Source organism: Bombus vancouverensis, chromosome 13 (genome assembly GCF_051014615.1).
Source record: "Bombus vancouverensis nearcticus chromosome 13, iyBomVanc1_principal, whole genome shotgun sequence".
In the NCBI taxonomy this organism is placed as follows: domain Eukaryota; kingdom Metazoa; phylum Arthropoda; class Insecta; order Hymenoptera; family Apidae; genus Bombus; species Bombus vancouverensis.
Window position 1 is genome coordinate 8,846,260 of NC_134923.1, and position 23,806 is coordinate 8,870,065.

At 35.3% G+C, this 23,806-nt stretch overlaps 1 protein-coding gene across 4 annotated transcripts in view; it reads right to left on the minus strand.

Moving 5' to 3' along the window:
- The window catches only part of LOC117161108 (uncharacterized), a 101,123-nt gene that overhangs the window by 57,495 nt on the left and 19,822 nt on the right, over positions 1-23,806 (minus strand). For all 4 annotated transcript variants that reach the window (XR_013059926.1, XM_076623887.1, XM_033342373.2 and 1 more), the window contains 2 exons: positions 13,995-14,586; positions 1,163-1,229 (listed from right to left, as the gene is read on the minus strand). Coding sequence is in view for 3 of the 4 variants with exons in the window: in XM_076623887.1 (XP_076480002.1) it covers positions 1,163-1,229; positions 13,995-14,025 (98 nt within the window). In the remaining variant the exon portion in view is untranslated. The remainder of the gene's footprint in view (positions 1-1,162; positions 1,230-13,994; positions 14,587-23,806) is intronic.

Here is a 23,806-nt window from a genome sequence, read left to right on the forward strand (position 1 = left end):
CTGTTTTATAATCATACAATTGAAGTTAGAAGCGTGCACATACCTTACTATTCATATACAATGAGCAGATACTGTTTACTAACATCTTCTACACGTTTCAACGATATATTCTGCACGTTTTGCTTACGACGAAATAGCGAATGCGAATGGTTTGTTGAAATAAACGAAACCTTGTTATAATACGTCGCTATCAACTGTTAGCAAGACGCCACGGTGGTCACCCGTGACCATCAATAAGATAAACGGTCCATTGGGGAAGAATGTTGTCTTAGATCATCAATTTATTATTATTTTTCCATTGTATGCTTTGAATAATAAAAATACTCCCGTGGCGTCCTGAGCGAAACATGTGACTTCGGCGTGGCAGTCAAAGTGTTAATAACGTTCAAAATCTAAACGAACTATTGGGTTGGCAACTAGGCGATTGCGGATTTTGTCATTAGATGGTATTGACGAAATCCGCAATCGCTTAGTTGCCAACCCAATAGAAATTTTAAGCTTCTTATGATTTTAAATTTAAATAAAAGTTAATAGAGAAAATGAAATCTCTAAACGCGTGTATTACAGAAAAAGAGCTACCTATATCGTGATAATAATTGTAGTAAAAGATGTACGTTTTAATAATCATTCAAGTAATACGCTCAACGCTTTTCAAAAGCTAAAAGCCGAGTTGCGATCTTGATTTCCAGTGACATATCGTGATACGCGAAGACTGCATGCTTTTTCTGGGATCAACGTCGATAATTCTCGTTGAGCGAAAAATAAATCGTCGGTGTAGGTGTAGGAGAGAAATCAGATATCCAGGTAACGTAGAACTGGTTTTCCGAATTTATCGGACTTCGATCCGATCTTTAAACGATTTGTAGACGAATCGACAGTTTGTACGCCCAAAGGATTCGGAAATCGACGCGCAATTTCAATTTCAGTTCTGTGTTTTCTCGTTGAAAGAGAATATTTGCTTAAAATAGCGATTACCGTATTGCTATTTGTATCGCGAATTTTTATTCGAAATATTAGTTGGAATGAGAATTTGTAAATGCTAGTTACACTGAGAATTCATTTTTATAATTGAAAATCTGCGTTTTCCTTCTTATGCTTAGTTTAAAAAACGAGAGATGGAGTTTTTTAGGATTTTTTTTTTGGAAAAGACCAGAGTACTCACTTTGGGATGTCGCCGATCTTCGGTGGTCGACATTTTCGCGCAGGAACGTCGCCCCATATGTTGTACGCTGCAAAAAAAAATACAATATTTTTTAACACTATATCCGCATTTCTATTCATAATATTCTATCAAAGGAAAATTAATTGGGACTGAAATAAATTATAGTATTTGTAATACTTTGTTTTTGTCCTTACTTATTTATCTATTTTCATTTTGCTATTTGTATTTTTAACTACGATACTCGAATGAAAATGAGGCAATTGAAATTATAAAAAGATATCTATTTTTAATTTGTGACATCCTAATGAGAAAAGTCGATTGGAACTGTACGACTACAATATTTTACCTCTTTGCTTTTCATCCAATTTTCTACAAGAATTTCAAGCATAAATTGGAACAAACAAGTTGTCCGAAACAATTTAGAAAAGAAGCTAAAATTCTAAAATGGGTTCGAATTAGCTTTCGTTATGGAGTGAAGTTTCGATAATCGAGCGGCTCAGCCTTAACGAGTTCTCAGCTTCTGAATTAACACGCGGACTTTTCAACTTTGCAAAACTTCAAAGTTCCTGTCAAAGTCTCCAAGGTATGCGAAAGTTAGACGTGCAGACGTGTCAGCGGCTTGAAGGGATTTCGAGACACAGCCGAACGAAATTTCGAAGATATCCAAATTCAGCGAATTTCCAAAATTCAGTAGCTCCAAGTTTCAACATTCTACTGACCCAGAAATTGCCACGAAATTAACATCGCACCGTCATTACCTGTGATAAATATCCCACTAAAAATTATTCTCCGATGAATGAATTCTAAACGAGAGAAGTTTGGTCGTTAAAATTTCGTACACACTGTATATACCTGTACGAGGTACCTATTTGTTTAACACTAAAACTACCGATCGTTAACACGAAGCTATTTCTACCAAAGCCAGTCAAAATGACTGGTCTTTAAAAAATACGTAATAATAGAATATTCTTGTATTTATTGATTTATTACTTTCTCACAGAAGAAATTCCATGTTATGTAAAATTGTAGAACCAGTCATTTTGACTGCTGTGGTATTTCTAGTGGAATTTTCCTGATAACTGATATCGTCATATCGAATGATACGCAGTAAAAATTTGAAAAACGTGTGCGAAGTTGTACAAAACGAGGAAACTGGTTAATTGGGGTTCGATAAACAGATTGCAGGACCCTTTTATATTTGGTCAAGTACCAGTCATTTTGATTGGTATTGGTATAAGTAGCCTTGATACAAAATTATTTTCAGTTTGAATACATAAAAAGCAAAATAAAATTCATTATATTGTTGTTTTAGTTATCGTTGCGAAAGTCATTACACCCTTGTGGAAAAAAAAAATATAACATGAAGTAGGAATTTTAAAATAAAATTGTAAAACCAGTCAATTTGACTGGTTTGGTAGTTCTAGTGTTAAAAAAGATGAATTTGTTGCTATGAGATCGAATTAAATGTACTCTGGTATATAGCTATATAAAATTAGCACCGGTGTTAATCCTTACTTTATATAATAAATAAATAAAAGTTAGCATTCAATAAACCTTCCTATGGGAATTGAAAGATAAAAGAAAGCTACTTGTTTGCGGTGATGAATTTTTTAAAATAACGCTACGGTTCAGCTATTTCCTGATCGGCTCTTTCAACGTAGGATAATTGCTTGTTTGTTATCGGTGCTATCGAAAATAGGATGAAAATCGAGGCGGACATCGACGTTGAAAGCGTTCGATTCGAAAAACTGAAATATCCGTGTTAATTGTGCTTCGTTGTTACACATCAGCCCTCTCATTCCCTCATCCCCATGCTCGCTTATTCAACTTTTATTCCTTTCATCGATCGCTCATCTCGAAAGACATTTACTAATTATAAAGTTGGCTGTTCACTTTGAACACATTTGCGATGCACGATGTCCACTGTCCGCGCTCCAAACTCTGAACTCTGATTAAACTGCAACCCTTCATGCTTTAACCCTTCCACGAAGAGTTAAACATCACATCCGGCCAATTTATTTCCACTGCAAATCAACTTGGCGATGCTACACGGTGCAATATTTTTCTTTAGCAAGGTATTAACGAATTAATTTGCATGCATTTTTGTGGAAATGTTACAAATAGGAAAGTATATAAAACTTAAAGCAAAGCGCATATAATATGGACAAATATACGAAACGTATGTAAATTAGAATTTTTTAAATGTTTCTATTAATTAAAAAATAGTCTTCTTGCGACTATATTATGTTTCTTCATTTTAAATATGGAATTGATATAAAATGATGTAAAATTTAAAAGATAAAAATGTAAACAGCGCAAAGTTCATTAAACAGAATGGGTGGTTATTAAAATTAAAGAAAAAATGAGACTAAAGTTAATTACGGTGAAACTAAGAAAAAGTATAAGTAAAAACATTTCCTGGAAACTGTACGCGACACATACGTCCTGTCAGGGATGAGAGAATTAACGCAAAATGTACTCGTCACTGCGACAAAACTTCTTCTTTTGTCAGTTGAAAAAGTCTCATATCCCTTTAATTATGCTGTGCAAGCGTAAACTATGTCACGCACAAAATGTTCTTCGCCGTGGAAATATTCAATGAAAAGGGAAAAAGTTGCGCGTAATTCAAAGAGAAGATAACACGAAATAAAATTTACAGTGATTATAAGATTAACCTAAATTCAAAATAAACTCTTGCATTTAATCTAGAATATTAAATATTGCCTACAAAAAAGAAGAAGATAAAAATTGAACAATTGAAGAAAATTAGCCGATGCAAATCACATTTTTGTTTAAGCTTAATCGTTGCTTGTTTTAAGCAGAAATCGTGAGATTTAATCTAATTCTCGCCTGCGTATCATCTTTTCGATTCGTAGAGCATTTCCAGTTATTTCGAATGTCGTCGAGGTAAAACACGATTTATTGCTAGAAGTTGAAAAGTTTGGCTTTCCGCTCCGTCGATGGAAAGCAGAGGTATCGTAAACTCAAAAGTTTCTTACAGGGCATAGAAGGCGAATCAGGTTATGGCGATTCTTGGAAACCGATCTTGGAACGAATCCAATCGTCGCGAATCTGCTCGTTATCGTACGTAAGATCGAACTGGTAAAGAAGAATCGTGAACGAGCCGGCTTCCATTTCCATGGAATTCTGTAGGCTTGAAAAACAGCCAAAAAATGGTAAATACTCGAGTTTAACGAGGGTTACGTAAGGGAAAAATGTTATCGATAACAATTGAGTGATTTTTTAATATGTACCAAGGAAATGTCAATAGACACGTTTTAGAAACGTGTTAAAAAATTTCGTTGACCGAATGTTCACTCGAAAAAATAAATACCTGTATATAACGTGTACACGTGTACACAACGACCGTGTATATTAATAAAAACAATAGCGTTGCGTTCTTCGTTGGAAAAATAACAGTGTACATATGCAGAGTGTAGAGAAAGGTTGGGGATAAACTTTAGGAACGCGAGTACTTGGATAGTTTTGACCAGATTTCCAAAAATACGAAATATAGTGACACGATTTTGATGATTCCCTTTCTCGTCACTCTTTCCAATCTACCAATTTCATTACATTCCATTTCAACAGAATTCATATTTCTTGCCTGTGAATTTTACTTTTTACTTTTAGGAAGAGCAAAAAAAAAAAAAAAAAGAAAGAAAGAAAGAGAACATTGAGACTTGTATTACGTCTCGCAATTGAGATCCTGGCCTCCTTATGAACTGGCCACCGTCACACTTCTCCGCTATCGCTAAGTTTCGTGCCCTTAAGACCTTTTCCCTAATTGACCGCTGCATCGCAATTCAGGTAGCTAAGAGGCTGCTTTTTTATATATATATCCCGAGGATGCCTCGGGAATTAATCGAAAAAATTCTATTCTCTTGACAAATTGAGCGTGAAATCGCGTCAACATTAGCCACACAACATCGGCCACATACCTCATCACCAGCTTTCAACATTACGCTCAACCAACACACCATAACCTTACGCACAATTTCAGAAAAACCTTCAACTGAACAGCTTCTCCGAATAGTCGCACATTGACAAAACAGAGTCGTATTTCTTCAGGCTTTGTAAAAAAAATTATTTTATTTATGATAATAATCTGTGGAGGTTCGTGTGTAGAGGATGGCTGGTACGTGAGGTTTAAAGGACGAGATTGCTCGTTGTCGAAATCGTCGAATATATTTAAAATAATAAATTAATGTACAGCCATTAATCGCTGAGTCGTTAATACAAAGTACAAATCGCAGAATAAAATCGCGGATGGAAACTCGATAAATGTTCGTCACGTAACTCGGTAGATCGCTCGTGATACTCGAAGATACTCGATGATACTGTCAGATACTCAGTGTGTACTCTATTGCTCGCGATCGCGTCCGTTTATTTATACTGGTCGGGGGGAAGTCGGAAATCTTGATACTCCGAGGCAAAACAACAACATGATTCGAATTGTCCTCTAACTCATGTGCCGCTACAAATCCAATAATGTTTTATTTAAAATAATTCATCTTGTAATAAAATCTGAAAGAATATTTTCCTCGTATAACACACAATACGAACATCTTGTAAGTGCGGATGGTTATTGATCAATAAGTTTGAAAGCTCCGAGTGGAAAATGAATGCCGATGAGATTGGGGTTCGTTGGCCACGATTAGTATCTGTTTTCAATCATCGGCTTGATTTCATCCGTGATTTGATTACTTCCGATAAATTGGCTTAATAACGTGACAAAGCATCTTGCCACGCTTCGATTACTGATCCGTTGTCGATTTTTAATGAGCAGGGGATTTGGAACCGTGGTTGTTTTTACGCCAACTTTACCATCTATCGTTCCTATTTCCTCTCTGTTTTCCTTATTTCTTCCTTTTGCGTCTTTACGTTTTACGCGAAATATCGAACATCTTTTTTACCAAATGAAGAAAAAGGTGGTGAATTATTCGAATGGAAGGAACACGATGTCAGGTGACTTAGCTAATGAGAAAACTCGATAGACTCCAACTTTTTCCTATTAATATCGAGCCTTTCAACGGTGATTATTTACTTCCACGAATTTATTTAATGCAAGAAAATGATATAAATGAACGAAAATAAACGCTTCGAGTTAAGTAAATAACAGATTACGTGATTAATTTGAGAACTAGTAGTCCTGGATTAATTTACAAGATAGAAAACAAGAGTATTTTAAGATTACAGTTGTTCCAAGGTGATACATCATTAAAGTGCATTACAAATCGAACAAACAATTATTGGGTTGGCAACTAACTGATTGCGGCTTTTGTCAATAGCTGGTATTGACAAAATCCGCGGTCACTTAGTTGCCAATCTAATATTTGTGTTTTAGTTCTATTGAAAGTCTTCAATTTTCATACTAACGTAGTTTCGATTTCTCAATTTCCCTAGTCGCATAGACATGGAGATTCGGCACCTAAGAATCGCTCATTTCCTCCTTTTATCCGCGGTTTCGTCGCCCTCTGTGCACCGATAAACTTCGTTACCCCGTTATTGCACTCGGCGAACGATAATTAATTGAAAGGTCGGTGATCAAAGCCGGACAACTTTTCGTCCGATTGGAACGAGGCGATGGATCTAAAGGAAGCGAAGGAAATTAGATGAAGCACACGATGATAGATAAGAATCGACTTCGAACTTAATTACTTTCTCCCAGGACAGCTTCGGAATATTTTGACAATATCAATTTATGCCATCATAATACTGTTTTCTACGCTTTTCTATACGTACAGCTTCCGTTCTACAACTTGATTTTATAAAGTCATTAAAACTTCTAACGCTACTCGCTGCACAGGCAATTAAAATTTAAAAGACGAGAGGCAGAAAGGTTATATCTCTTCAAGCTCTAATTACAAATATCTGAAGTGACACGGATTAAACGAAATTAAAAAGTTAATACAATTATAGCAAGAAATTAGAATAAACGAGATAATTAAAGGAAAAATTGGATGCAAGGAGAAGCCACATCCTATTAATCGTTTAAACATTAATACTTTAATTCAAAAGTCAATTTTTCTAGCAAGTTTGTACGACAACAAAATGAAGGGGCAAGACAGGTGTAAATTTGAATTCACACTTTGCTCGTTAATATGACTCGATTGGCTGCTAACTCGATTGATAGCCATCGACTTCTCAGACGACGCCATCCGACTCAAGCAAATTTACCTTCCGGTAAGATTCATTAACTAACCGTATTAAAAAAATTGCCATCGTCTCTGGTCGGCGTCCTTCGTGCCCCTAAGGCTAACCTGTTGCCCCCGTTTCCCGTGAGAAATTTCGTTACCGCGCTGATGCACCCGCTAGACGATAATTAAACGATAATTAATCCCTCCGCTGGAAGATTCGACCGAGCATGGAGTCATCGTATTTTCCGTTATCAAGAATTCTGTTGGATTTTCTCGTCGACAAGAGGGATATCTAGAAGCTAGAAGGACATACTCGTTTTCCAGGTATAATATTGCGCAATTTCGTCACAGAAATTGCAATCTTTCTTTTTATATCTTCTTATTGCGATCAAACAATAATTCAAATGTTTCTAACGTTGATTTCAGTGGTTTATTTCAAGATCGATTCTGAATCTTATATTTGTCTATAATTATCGTTTCTATAAAGCTGCTGTGCTTGTTTCTTGATAGACCCGCGAGATAATAACGAGAATATTAACGTTGTGTTAACGCATTTTCTTATATTTTCCAATGAAATCCTAGGAAGTTGCTAATGTCGATTTTAGCCACGATTGGCAAACGATTTCTTAAATTAATGCCAACGTTCAATCTTCCTCCGCGTTTTTTGATCGACGACTATTGAAATTGAAGGTATAAACAATTAAATAGAAAATTGCAAAATTCAGATCAGAAACATTCCTACATTTTCCAATGAAATCCTAGGAAGTTGCTAATATCGATTTTAGCCACGATTGGCAAACGATTTCTTAAATTAATGCCAACGTTCAATCTTCCTCCACGTTTTTCGATCGACGACTATTGAAATAGAAGGTATAAACAATTAAATAGAAAATTGCAAAATTCAGATCAGAACGTTTCATTCGACTTCTCAAAGACCTAACCACAGCACTGGCTGTTTATCGACGAGTAAAGGATTCCCAATAAACCTTAGAACGTTAATCGTTGGCGAAAATTTGAGAGGAAGGAATTTAACGTTAAACGCCGCAAGGAATTTGAAAGGTGGAAATTGCTGGTCTTCTCTCGATCGAGCAAGCGAGCAATACGATCGGCGATCGTCCGTCGAAGGAAGAATTGAATGGGGGAAAGCGGTATGAAGAGCAGAGAACGAGTCGCGGGTCATTTCCAATTACTCCGCTAGACGACTCGTAGGCACAAGTCAATTGTTAAATCGCCAAGGGTCCACGAATCGCTTGGAGCCGGATCTGTGTTCGTATTATCTCGGTCATATCCTCTTTTCCGTCCATAACTAGTGCCGGCTAACTCTCTGGCTGCTCTTAGCTGGAATCGTTCCAGTCACACACATCTATATACTACACACGTGCAGAGATATCGATCGCGATGACGATGGAAAAATAATTGTCAAGATTGCGATCGCTCTACTTCACGTGCACGGCTTCTGCTCGAGACGTTTGTTCGTTTCGTTCGTTCACTGAAATGGGCAAACAACAAATCTCATCAGTTTTCTCTTGATATACTTATGTCACTTATTTATCTTGCCTGTTGCGGGGAATAGAAAGATAGCGAATGGATTTAAATCGATTACGATTAATCTGTGGATTTTTGCGCACTTAAGGGAAACTTAAAGGTGCGGAAATCCGCCTAAGACGCAAAAATATATGAAATAGCCGAAATAGAATATACTCGTTATGGTATTTAATGGACAAAACAGATTTCTTACCTAGATTCCCTTTTTTCTGTATTTTTTTCTTTTTTTTTTTGGTGATAATGTAATTTACGTTATATGAATATTAATTTGCATAAATATACGCACTCTGGTTACGTACGGTGTATTAACGAAATGTACAAAATGAGAAAATCTCCCTCTTGATATATCTGTTTTATGCATTTATCTTACTATTGGGGAAACAGTAGATTAGATAACAAGAATTGTTTCAGTTATGATATATGAACCAAGCGAGTAAATAATAAATTTAAATACTGTTGCGAAAATAAATGACGAACAACGAGAGAAATAACCTAAATAATGTTGATATGTTTCTTTTTTTATGTATTTGGTATCTGTACAAATATTTAAGTAAATAAGATAAGTGAGAATTGTATTTTTATTTGACAGAGAATTTGGCTCGATCATGGTATATCGAACGAAATGAGCAAATAAGAAATTTAAATAATATCGATATAGATATTCGTGTCAAGAAATGGACAGTTTGAAACGTTCGTAAATCATCTGCTCGCCATTAAGTTTATCGTCGACTCGGCACGTGGACTTTTCCAAATCGAACGCCAGCATTTGCGCGAGTACGTGTGCACAGCACACACATCACCTTGACACACTTGCGGAATTAAAGGGATGCGTGTACGGCAACGAATACGCGAGCTCGTTTATCATCCATCCTACCGGATGAAATATTTTCGCAATTATACAGAGGCATAACTGCATCTCATCCGAGATTTCGTTGCTTCAAATTATCCGATTGATATACCCACGATATGAAACGTCGTTTCTGTGAACTGATATCGTTCATCAAATTTCGCCTTACTACCAAAACTTTCGTCAACTATATTGAGAAGGAGAAATTTATTACAATTTACGTATATTAAATATTGATAAGATTAAACGTTAATTTTGATTCAATGAATGAATTAATTTAAAAAAATAAACGAAATAATTAATTTATGTAGTTTCAGTAATGTAAATGGCGATATTAAAAATTCGCTATTAGCTGTTGTGAACAATCGGAATATAAGACATTGCTGTATTCTTAAATTAATTTTGTTTATACTACTATTGTATTAAATCCCTATTTTACTGCATTCCTATATTCTTAAATATCTACATTACTATGTTTCTATTAGAGTGTCTGAAAAGAAACAATAGATGCACAACATTTTTCGTTTTACATTATTTTGACCATTAGTTTTTTTATCCTACAATTTACATCGTATGATCCATTTTGCGTTACGTGCAGTATATTAATACGTGTAATAAAATATAATATAAAAATGTTTTGCATCTATTGTTTCCTTCTAACACGAAAGAAACTTTCCAGACAACCTAATATTATTCTTGAATCCCTATATTCCTAAATCGTCAAATTTCTAAATTCCAATATTTTTATATTTGCCATGTCCCTCTCTTGAAATTCGTACATTTCCAAATTCCTATATTTCTAAGTGTCTAAATTTCTAAACTTCTATGTACCTAGATTTCTAAATTCCTGCATTTCCAAGTCCCTAGATCCCCAAAACCCTGCACTTCTAAGTCCATGGATTCCTAAACGCGTGCATCTCTAAATCCCTAGATTCCTAAATTTCTACACTAGTAAGTTTCTATATTTTTAAATTCCTAAATCGTCAAATTTCTAAATTCCAATATTTTTATACTTGCCATGTCCCTCTCTTGAAATTCGTACATTTCCAAATTCCTATATTTCTAAGTGTCTAAATTTCTAAACTTCTATGTCCCTAGATTCCTAAATTCCTGCATTTCCAAGTCCCTAGATCCCCAAAACCCTGCACTTCTAAGTCCATGGATTCCTAAACGCGTGCATCTCTAAATCCCTAGATTCCTAAATTCCTACATCCCTACATTTCTATACACATCTCTATGTTTCTCTGTCCCTGTATCCTGAAATCCCCAAATTTCTACATTTCCACGTTTCTACATTTCTGCGTTCTTGCATAACCAAATTCCTATATCCCCGAGTTTCTACATTCCTCTATTCTTCTATTCCCATATTTCTATATGCCTAGATCTCTCTAAATCCCTAAACTCGTACATTTTGAAATTCTTATATTCCTAAATTCTTCTACATTTCAAGTTTCTACGTTCGAAAAATGCATCGACGCGATAGTGGGATAATTCCATGGAAACACGAGCATCGAATCGTCATCGATATCGGTGTTTACGTGCTTAGGGCGAGTTTATCGTGGCGCTTATATCAAGGCCTGGCTGTGATCGACAGTCAGCTCCATTAATCAACGTAAACTCGATTAAGAGTCACGAAGCAACCCTCTTTCGACCCTCTGCGACCCTCCTGCTGGTCGAACCCCGAGGGCACGCTGCGTTTAGGGGTTGAAACCAACGGCCACAGCTGCTATAATTGAAATCTACGAATTTGCTGAGGTTTAAGTTGTATATAGGAAGGTTTAGAATATATCGGGTGAAATTGATCGAGAGATTACTCTTGGCACAGCAATTTTCAGTTCATCAGGATACCTAAAATTCACTAAAATTGTCCATCCCTTTATTTTTCTTTTTACTCGAGTTCTCCGATAGTCCGGAAATTCGTTTTTGCATAAATGTAGAAATTATTGATCGTAAACTAATTAAGGGACTATTTTTCGTCTAACGAGAATTTTATTCGGAAAATACATCGGGATGTCCAAAAATTAGACGAAATTGTAGAAAATCTTTCTTTACTGATTTTTGGAGAAATCCTTTGATGATTAGAATACTAGTCTTACAGAGGTTTAGATCCTATTGGTTAAAGTCAATCAGAAAGTTATTTTCATTTTAGTAAGGAAGTTTGAGGGAAATGATAAAAAATGTAGAATTTTTGTTTCATATTTTCAATCGAATTCAATTTGAAGTGTAAATGATCGATGATTAATATCGATATTATTGGAAGACGGACGAATAACGAACAAAGAAAGAAAGTAAATTTCTTTCCATTTTATTTGCATTTTAAATCCTCATCACAATTTTTATTCGAAATGAGAATCGCTGATATGCGATAGCGAACGTCGTTATTATTTTACCAGAGGAATGATAGAACAGATACATAATAAGTAGGCAAAAGCATGCGAATATCGTTTCTGTTTCGAATCGAACTCGATTTGAAAGGATATAGGATAATGGACATTAGGTTATTCAAATGTTAGTAGGAAATTGTGTATTTCTAGGAATTGGTTAGAGGGAATCACGTACTTCCGTTTCCATTTCGCGAAATTATCAGAAAATAATCAACTGCGACCGGTTGGATCCGCATTGCGTTGGTTCATGAATGTGCATGAACTCGTACGTAATGAAACGTCGTTATTGATTACTGATAATCCAATCAGCGGCATGTATTACTCCTCGGCATGTCGATTAAATGGTATTAATTAATCCAAAGATAGAAAGAGAAACCGAGATGATCTTAACGAACCCGGTTCTCCGGTTTCGAAATCTCTTGCTCTCTTCTAAAATATCTGCACGATAAATTTTTGAGTAAATAGAAAAATATCAAAACAACTTGTTTGATTATGCCAACTAAAATCGCAAAACTTGCTCCAAGATAAATAAATGAGAAGATAGGAAACGTAAAAAAAGAATTAGAAGACGGAATTAGGCCACTTCTCTGGAATATTCTCGAATACTTTCATTCTAGTTTTTCTTTATAGTAAGAATGGAAAAATAATAAAATTGGACGTTTCTTCAACGTCAAAAAACGAAGGCAGACAGAGAATCAGAAATAGCTGTAGTTGGATAATTCCGTTTGCAGGAAAAATTGTGTAGAATTCTCGAGCGAAGGAAATCAAGACAAACGGTAGAAAACAAGGGAACGTTGAAGTTGGAATCGTATCATCTGATCTCGAAACAGTAGTCACGTCTCGTATGTTTCTGCCAGCGTTTCGTAAACAGAGGAGTTTGCTTCATCGGAGTTTGCCTGAATATTTGGCTAACGAGCGAGAGTATGTCAACGAAGTCTGATGAGGCAAACTGCGACGATCGTAGCCGGTCGACGAGGAAACGTGGCCATATTCCGGAAATCAATAACAGCGAAACAATTAAGAACGAGTTGAATAGCAAGCAACTGCGCGTCCTTTTCTCAATTTAAAATTGATTAAAAAAGAAAAAGATGTAATATAATTGCGCTTGTCGCTAACAATCTGATGCCACTTTAAATAAAATAAATAATAAGAGCAACGATTGCCCCTTTTATCTTCGTGTATTCTATCGTTGCAATTCTTGCACTCGACATCCAAGGTTTTTTTTTTTAATTAAAGACAAAAATTATTACAAATAAAGTAGAATAATTTGAAGTATAATACGTTAGAGAAAAACATTTTTCCAAATAAGAAATATGTGCAAAAATATGCAATTCAAGGAAGATACAAACTGTTGCCAAAATACCGTAGAATTAAAAAAAAAGCAGAAGTTCTATGAGTTTTTTGAAACTCTTCAGAAACGCGAAATTCCAAAATGGAAAATTACATTACGCTGGTAGTTTCACGTATATCTCTACACCTATATATTCTTTTTTTTTTTAACATTCTATTAATTAATGTCTTTGCATTCCACGACTACGTGTTAGTTATTCTCTACGCTTGTGTTTCCACTCGCCATCAGAAGGCAACCTGACTACGAATTTACATTGTAAATTCAAACAAATTAGTTTTGACAATAAATCTTTCCAAAAAAACAATTATACATATTCTAATGACATTTTCCAACAAATAATTATCATTCTATTTTTATCATTGCTTACTTTATCCCAAAAACCAACTACTCGACTAATTTATGACAAAACAAAGAAGAAAGTAGAATTTTTACATTACATTCTCCTTCATATTATTTCCGTTTGATATTCAAAATATCATTTCCACGTTCTGTCAAACCATTCTCTGCTTTTTGCGACCGTTGCCACGCGACCATCACCTGGTCAAAAGAACACGATCCAACTCACCTTCCATCGTTATATTATCCCCGAGCTTCATTTCGGTGCTCAGTGTGCTCACTGTTCCGGATGGTCCCACGTTGTTCCAGCCGACTAGCCGTCAATCGAACCTTCCCAAATCGCTCGATGGAGACACGAGCGATTATTCTCTGGAAATGTCACTTTATCTCCCTCTCTCTCTCCCTTTTTCTTTCTATTTCTGTTGCCTGTAAATCGCAGGTATCCAATTACCAGGGACCTCTAGACAATCCCTTTTTTCCCTCCACGAGCTTTCTTCGTCCTCGTTAAGCGACCAACCAACGTGCCGACGATCGCACGCCTTTCCCACGTCATGGTCAACGTGTCGTTGCGAGATTAGACAATCGAATTATCAAAGATTTCGACAAGCTGCTGACACACGGACCAGTCGATGAGTCGCGAGTTCCCTCGGTCACCATCGATCGCGAGCCTTCCGCTTCTTGCAAGGTCATCGTACCTCCTTCGAAATGCAAAATCTTCGCTTTGATTCTGTCGATAGAGCCACGATGGATCTTTGATTCGGTTGTCGTGCAAGAACCAGAGCAGAGTTTACGGACACTTGGTGGAACTGTTCATTGTGGACCTGTGAAAGAAAGAAACGATGTTATATTATATTTATTACATAGAATGATATATATATATATTATTATCTTATATTAAAATTAGTGGTTGTTCTTCATTGGAAAGAAGAAATACGTATAGCAAGTGGAAAAAGTATTCTGACGTAGAATGGAGACCGTAAGCATGATCGTTCAATGTCGAGGTCACCTATTTCAGGCTTCTGCGTTTGAATCGGTTTTTTTTACAATTTGCTTTTCATCATCGCGTTTAGTATTTTATCAGCAAGTATCTTAATATTTAGTAAATAAATACGTACACGAGTCTATCCGGAAGATCAACTTTAGTTTCTCTTTGCAAGAAGATAGCAAATTTTGAAATACATTTATAGAATGTCCGAGCCTTAAGAAGGACACGTTTGCGTTCGTAAAAGTTAAGAAATGAAATTAGAAAGTAAAATTTCAAATTTGAAAATGCAATTTACTTTTTATTCGTGTTACGTATATAAAATAGATGAGTTAGATGGTTTCGATGAAAACAAGTTTCCCATCAGCTACAGTTAAAGTACACGAATAAACCATGTCCTCGACACACTTCAGAAAACTTCCTCAAAGGAAGAATATTAGTTTTATTTAAACATTAAGACAGCAGCAAGCCACTAAAACGCCTAGTCCAAATTGATATTCACAGGAGCGTCAAAACTTTGCATGTTTCGCGAGAAACGCGTTCCCGAAGAACACACGAGTTCCATAGAATTTTAATACTTCGCCTAGACTTTGTGTAGCGACAATAACGTTAAAGCAGTGCTTAAAAGATCATCTTGCAAACTTTCTTGCGTGCAATCGCGAATCTACCCATTTAAGGGTGCAAAGGCTTAAAAAAGTAGGGTAAATCTAACATTTCTTCTCGCCTACAAATATTTGCTAAAGGATCAACATTTTTATAGCAAATTTCCAACAACATTTGAACTCTGTATCACATAAAATTAGAAAATGACGGTGGTGAAAACAGATTATCCTCGATGTGGCATAAAACATTTTCATAGCTTGGAAAAGTAAAGAAATGGCGGCTTGTCAAGGAAAGCATTTGATTTCACGCTGACGAAAAGCAACTTTAAACGTTTGAAAAAATTCAGAGAATAACGTTTAAAAATTTCAAGTTAATCCAATGGAGAGTTTCGAAGATCTACCGGGTGCAAGGTCGAAAAACATAGTTTCGGGAAAAACGTGTTTGAAGTTTTAAGTTAACCTTCCTCTAAAGTAAAAGAATACGTTCGTATTCAGCGTTGGAACCTCGCCATTTTTCAAAATTTCAAAGTACCCTTTTACCACGGTATTCTAGGTGTATACAGCTTTAAAAAGATATAAAAAGGATTTAGATTTCTTGAAGCAGATATGGTTGCATGGCTTCTTAACTGAAAATTCCTAAATGTGGTAATATTCCCAGAGGAACTTTTGACAATATTTGCAGGAAAAGTTAGGATGACGATATTACGTGAACGTATACAAGTTCGTAAATAGTTTAAATTTATAAAAAAAAACCCGATAGACATTCTATCAATGAAATCCCTAGAATCCCGAGGTTCTTAGTCAATTAAGCTTCTATAACCAGAAGCTTCTATAACCTCATTTATGAAGGAAGAAAGGAAGAAATTGATCTCAGTTCCTTTTTTATTTTTTTATATACAAAACATGTTTTCAAACTGCTACCAGTGCAATGATTGAGCTACTACGATGAAACGCTACTAAAAGTATCGATAAAAATAGGCCTGTGAAAGAAACAAACGATGTTATATATATGCGTAAATAAATGAAACAAGACTTTCAAAAATCCGCCACAGTAAAATTTCATTTATCTGAATCGCGTTTGAATATAATTTGCCTGATTTATCGTTTGATCCGAGTACAATTTATCTGGCAAACGAAACAGAACTAACTCAAAGACCACACGTCGAGCGTTCGTTAAAACTTTGCCCCAATACACACGGCTCTGCCGTATTTTATTTAAAAAGCATAGAAAATTGAAAGCACCGTGTCCGGAAAAGCTTGAAGAATTTTAGATGAAAATTCATCTAAATTCGATGGAGGTCGTAGGTATTACGTTACACCGGCCTTTTATTCATTTCTCATCGATGAGTATCCAGGCAACTGGGCCACAGGAATCCAATGGACTCTCGGTTCGACCAAAAGGCACGGAACCATAATCCAGGCGCTTTGTTCCAAAGGAATTCCGGGAATTTAGTTCGTTCGTCGTGTATATCGACGGGATAAGGTGAATCTGTCCAGGTTTACGTCACGCATCATGCACACACAATTTCTGATGCGTTAGATTGTGCGCACCGCGATGTGCATAATGTTGATTGACGAGGATCGATGCTGCTATTAATAAAAGGGACTTGTAGACGCTTCATCATCGAAAGGGACTTCGTGATACTGCGTCAAATTCTAGTAATTTTCGTTTACCTACGAAACTTGTAAGAAACTCTTATGAATATTCTGCGTTTTATGCCAGAAGCCTAAAAATTCCATTGGCGATGTAACGAGACTCAACTATCGTGATTTTATTCGTAAAGCTTGAAAGAAATATGAAAATCTTTATGACAAACTACAGGATATATATTTGTTGTATATATTTGATAGAAATTAGAAAAATAATTAAACGGTCAATTATAAATTACATCAACAAACCTCAATATTCGTCGAGGCTAATAGTATACAGGATTAGGGCTGGCTACTCATGTTGTATACTAATTTTATACTAAATATCTTGTAATTCCCGTACACGTGTTCAGATTGATTTCAAACTCGATCGATATAATCACGACAGTGTGTTTTTACAGCGAAAATGAAATTTCCAAATCTTCTGGGCAACATATACGACATGGACATAACACTTTTCTGTGATAAGCGTTCAAATAGAAATTAGACGCGATAGAAAAATTATGCGAAAAATTCTCAAACCCCAGGCACATTTCCTATAATTTTACTTATCCTTGCACATTAGTCATAATATCGCGCTAAGCATATGCACGACTACAACAACCATGAAATCATCACTCGACTGTAAGATCGCTGTAATTTTAGTTTCGTCAAAAGGAAGCAACTGTGATCAAACGCTTCTATCGTAAATTTTCTATTTATTTTCTTCGATACACGAAACGAGGCTTTCCTATAAAACAAGCCCATTTTTCATTTTCATTGATTGTTTGAAAGCCGCAAAAGCAGAAAAACCAGAGGCACAAAGTAACATTTACAGACTATATTTCCCTTTAGGAAATAAGGGAGAAGGGAAGAGCAACGTTTACGGTGATATTTTCAGTATTCTGTGTACATTTGAACGAACGAGGATCCGAAGCGCGTGTCGCGTAAAATTGGAAAGGCTTTTTCGAGTCGTTAAGTAAATCCTGATAAGCGGAACATCTAACGTGGCTCGTTAAAAGTGTTCCGCTGGTGTTCGAACGATGCTCATCGTTTATTATTTCCGGACGTGACTTCGCTTCCGCTATCGGTTCTCAATGAAAGCGGTTAGAAATATACATTTTGAACCGCTATCGCTTAACGATGATACACGTTTTGCCGTAAGTCGTTGAAGAAAATAAAATATTAAATAAATTTGTTACTTTCGGCGATCGATACTGCTACGTTCTTCGAATTTTTATGTCTCGATAATTCGTAATTTTTGTAAGAGGAATATTATTATTATTGAGAGAAATTTGTGTCGTTAAACGAACTTACAAGTTTCCAAAATGAATCCCGTTACTTTCTTTGAATTTTTATATCCGAATCTGTATCTCGTTTTAAAAAACAAAAAGATTTTTGATATTTCGAAACAAAACGAAAAATTACTTTATATTATTAACTTTATATTAACGTAATAATTATTTTATGTTTCCTTAAATATGAGATATTCGATAGTGATAAAAAAAAAAAAATGATTCGAGAAACACAGAAGAGCGAAAAATTTGACAATAAATTTGTTTATGTGTTGGAATTATTGGAACGAAAGATTTGTAAACTAATATTCTAACAACATTTCTAACATTTTATTCCATTCTTCCTGATGGAAAGAAAATTCCAGGGACTTTTCTTTAAATTCAACAATAATTCAGACATAAAATATACGGGGTAGTATTTCAATGAAATTCCTTACATTCTACTCTTCGTATTTATTTAATGTCCCCAGAATTTGGGTATTTCTTTTTATTAAAAAAAATCAGAATAAAGATTTGGAAGGTTTGGCAAACGACGAGCATTTCATCCTTTTTTCTCCCTTGTTTTGGAACGTCCTTTGCAGAATGATAAATATGTTGAATTTTCAGCAGACGGTAAAAGCGCTGGAAAATTATGTGATTTTATATCCGACTGTAAAAAATGCTGCCGCAAACCGGCATACATCTCCGTATCGCATAAAATTCGTGGCTATCTTCGCTCGATATCTCCAATTTTTTCAGCCTTTATACATTGACCCAATTCCTGCTCAATACAATAAAAGCATGGTAACATAATAAAATAGTGTAATAAAAATATAAGTAGCACGAGTTAAAGAAAAGAAAAGAAAATAGCGATGGAATATAATATTCAAGATCTCATTAAAAAATCGCCAATTAACAGAAAAATTCATCGAAGCTGGCGCTATCGAAGCAGGCTCAAACTAACCCGGATTGGGTCGCGTTAATTGAGCCAATATTTATTTTTAATCGTCCCCGATAATACGAATCGTCCTACCCTGCAAATCCCTTTAGTGAAACTAACCAAACCTCGATTTCCGCAACACCAACTTTAAAAAATGTCAATCCCGCATAAAATATAGAACTTCGACAATAACTTTTATTTTATCCATACACAATCCTACGTTGAAGTTGAAGGAATAATGCAATTTTTAGATGCGTGTAGCAAGATTTTCGATCAGACCATCGGCTGATTATTCTACGGAAACGTTTAAAGAGATAGGAAGAAAACGAGTTATAGGTTTCACAAACGTCTGTTTCCAGGGGTTTTGCTGTCGAGGTTACGACGGTTAGTCGATGAAATTTTCAACATGTGTATAACTATTATAAATCTTCGAAATATGTTGTTTAAATTTTCATTACAGGCTGAGATAAAAAAAGCTGTAAAGAATGAACTATGCTTGTACCGACCAATTGCAATTTCCTGGGCGAGTTTTTACACAACATATGGTAAACTAATCCTTTTAAATCCTCAAAGGAAGTTTGGTCCAACCTCGAAAAGGTTGTTCCATATTGAAGAGTATAATATATTATACATATCTGTATTAATATCAGCTACCGTGGCTTGCTTCTATTTTTTCTAGGAGAAAATTCTGTTGCATAAATTTTAACAACTGCTTAATACCAATACCAATATATTTACAAATATTATATTTCAAATCTCTTTTCTAACACAAAACTGGAGAATCAAAGCTTACGCTATTTTACGTATTCCATGTTGACTTTGGTATTTTGCAGGCAAAGTTTATTGTACGAAAAACATTGACATTTGGCTTATCGTCGTTTCTACATAGAATTTGAAATTGTCGCTAACTCTATATCAGGTTTAACTCGCTTTTGCAAAGCTACGACATTGGTACCTCTTACACCAAGTCACAGAATCCTCCTACTCTTATTATACCGATCGACGTAAAACCATTAAAACAAATGTAACGCTCGTTTTTCACTCCATTTAAACATCGCAATCATATCGCTCGATCCACCCTCGACAGTTTCATTTTCTACCACTGGTCGGTGTATCGAAATTCTCAGCTTCTCAATAGACGTACTCCGCGTCCATTGCTCGGGGATCAGAGCTACGAGCACTCTGGCTGCCGTATTCTATGGAACAGGACCAGGAGGACGAGTGGGAATGGTCGTACGGAAGGTTGGAAAAGGAAACAAAATTTCACAAATGTGTTTCCATTTGAAATTTTTTCCACGATCAGTATCAGCCAGCTATTCGCGATACTCGTTCGTGGCATAAGTCGTTAAATAAATCTCTAAATCACCAGCGTCGAGTCTACAGGCATCCCTCGTATTATCAGCGATCCTCGAGCCATCAGCAAGCGTTTGAGACGCGTGTATGTTCACGCACAGAGCGGACCTAGGCATTTCGTGTACTTTAGGGAAGCTTCCCCTGGCTACTTAACCGAAGCTCGTCGAAATTTACGGCGAACTTGGAACGTTTGCGGAATACGAAAAGCGTTCCGCGATATTAGGAGCTACATACATAATAGAAGATGCCGGTAGCTGAATGGAAGACGCTGCTGATACACTGTGTTGGAACTTACGTAGTGATTTTACCTCGAAACATAATCCTGAGGGATAGTTATCGACCAGGGTTATTCTTGATGGGTGCACGTACGCGACTTTTGCAAGATTTTCACGTGAGATATGCACATCGTGTATTAGGTTTTATCCGGCGTCTATTAGTACGGATACAATTTTGTACACGCTTTTGTCAGATAGTCCTAAGTAGTACGAAGATGGTGAATTTTAAGTTGCACGAGTGTTTTTAAAAAATCGTTCGTACCTGGTAGGTACGTTGTTTTCTTCCATCGTGGAAATACCTTGGTGTTTCTATTACGTACTTGATATTTCGCAAGTCTGAATCTGATTTGTTATAGCCGTGCTAAAGTCTTTGAAGTTGAAATAAACGAGCATTGTAAATATTGGGTTGGTAACTAAGTGGTTGCGGATTTTGTCATTAGGTGGTAATGACAAAGTCCGCAATCACTTAGTTGCCAACCCAATAGCAGCGTGATGTTGCGGGGAGAATTTGAATTTGAAATGGGCGGAATACTTAACGTTTTCCAGCTCTGAAGCTAATTTGTTATAACCGTGCTAAGATCTTTGAACTCGAAATAAATCAGCATTGTAAATGGCAGTGTGAGGTTGCGGGCAGAATTTGAATTTTAAATTGGGGGAATTTTAGAGAATTATTTTGAGATTGGGGAAGTTCAGGTGTTTGGAAATAATAATCAGTGGATTGTGAATTTTTTAATGAACAGAGGTATAGAAAATATCAAAAGTGCAGTACTCGTTATAATTTTTATTGGATGAAACAAATCTCCGGGTAGATTTCATCTTTTTAGTTGTATCCATAAAGATATGAATTTATACAAACATCTGCAACGTAGAAATTAATCATGCTGCAGCAGAATCAAAGATGAGAATAAAGCGATAACAAGTAATAATTAGACCGTAAATTCTTCGTAGAAATTTACATTTTGATGAACGAGAGACAATAAAACATGGAATTGAGTTTCGTTCGATTTCAGTGCAACATGGCAAATATCGGGTAATTAATGCTCGGTATTCAGAAGTATAACGCATAAAATAACTCCAATATGCTAATTAATTAATATGTTGCATTTTAATATTCTAGCAACGTGAAATGATTATTCATTACACACTCAATGTGAAAATTAAATATCCTCTCATTATCATAGAATTCCACGAACCTTTAATGACCTGAAACCAGCTTGAAAAATAAATCTCAATGATAATTTGTATTTATTAAAACGAATGTAAAAGAAGAATGTCAACAAGTAAGTATAAAATCAAACCTTTCATCTTCACGCAAACTGATGTTTTTAATCAAATCTCTCTGCTTTTAGCTGTATCCACGACACCTACGAGCGAGATTCTTTTAACTAGATTTTGTTATTACTTTCGACGTAAATAAAACCCTACAGGAAAGGATTTCAATGATCCGTAACAATACGCTGTTTCAATCTCGAAATGCCTGACTCGTGACATTAATACAACGAAACTTGAAATTCACGTGCTTACTGTTTCACGGAACTGTGAAACTCACGGAATTGAACGCTTTGTTTCTATCGAGATATCATAGAAGGATAAAATAAATATTAGGTTGTCCGAAAAGTTTCATTCGTTTCATAAGGTGATAATAGATGAACGACAATTTCTGTTTTATTTTGTTATATTTCTATTATTATGTTCGTGAATAATTCAATAAACTGATATAAAACAAAAAGCATTGTGCCCGTTATTTCCTTATAAAACGAAAGAAACTTTTCGGGCAACCTAATAATAAAAAGCCGCATGATCTGTTATTTGTCGAAAGAGAAGAAGGAAACAACGATGAAATCTTCACCATACGTTGATATCTTTACAATTTCTACTTTTTAGAATTAAATATATTTTGCTTTGTAAAGAAAAGTTTTTTTTTTTAAGTGATTATTAATAGAAATATGTTTTTTCGAGTGGTTCTGTAAAGAAAACACAAACATAAAATTGTGAACTATTTTTACTAAAAATATATTTATTGTTTAGCCAATTTAAGAATTTATTCAAATATTACGTTGCGTACAAAGAATCGAGTTAAAAATTCTAAAAAATTAAACTTTCTCTGCAAAATTTCTATTGAGGATTGAATACTTGTTTCTTATTACTTTTTTCTAGAAACAACGATTCTCAGGCTAAGAGAATTCTTTTCGATATGAAAATTCCTTCTGCTTTAAAAATCTCTCGAGTTAATATGCCCATCGCTGATATCCAAAAAATTTCAACAGAAAATTCCTTTATAAAGTGTTGATTAAAAATGTCGACTACTTACATCCTACGTTTTTCCTAAAAGCAACATTCTCAGGACAAAAGAATTCTTCGCAATATGCAAATTCCTTCTCCCTTTGAAAATCTCTCGAATTAAAATCTCCGCTACTAATTTCCAGGAATTCCCGTGAAATTTCTATCAAAAATTCAGTCCGTTGATATTGCATCTTTGTTTATACGAATATTCGTTTCTGTATTTCTCTGGAACAAAATTCTTAACTACAGACCATACGAACTGTACACACCCTATCGCTAAAAGTAAACCAAATATAAACGACATTTAATTTTATTATTAATGTATCTTTTTGTTAATATAAATGCGACATTTATTAGATTCTACTAGACATATCCTAATCGCCTAAATACAATACTAAAAGGGTACAACAGTACAGCATGACCTAATTAATTCGCTCAACGTGCTACAAAAAAGAGGACTCCGGCAATGAAGCTGCAGATTTTCTAAGCTCTGCAAGATATTCGTTCGTACGATCTATTCTACTAGGTTGTCCAAAAAATTTCTTTCGTTTTATGAGGAAATAATAGACGCACTACGTTTTTTGTTTTATATTATTTTGTCGAATTACGTACGATCGATTTTGTTCTTTTGAGATGAACATCGCGACATTTCACACACTTGGTTTCACGTTTGTAGGAAGGTGCACTGTCGTAAAAAACACGT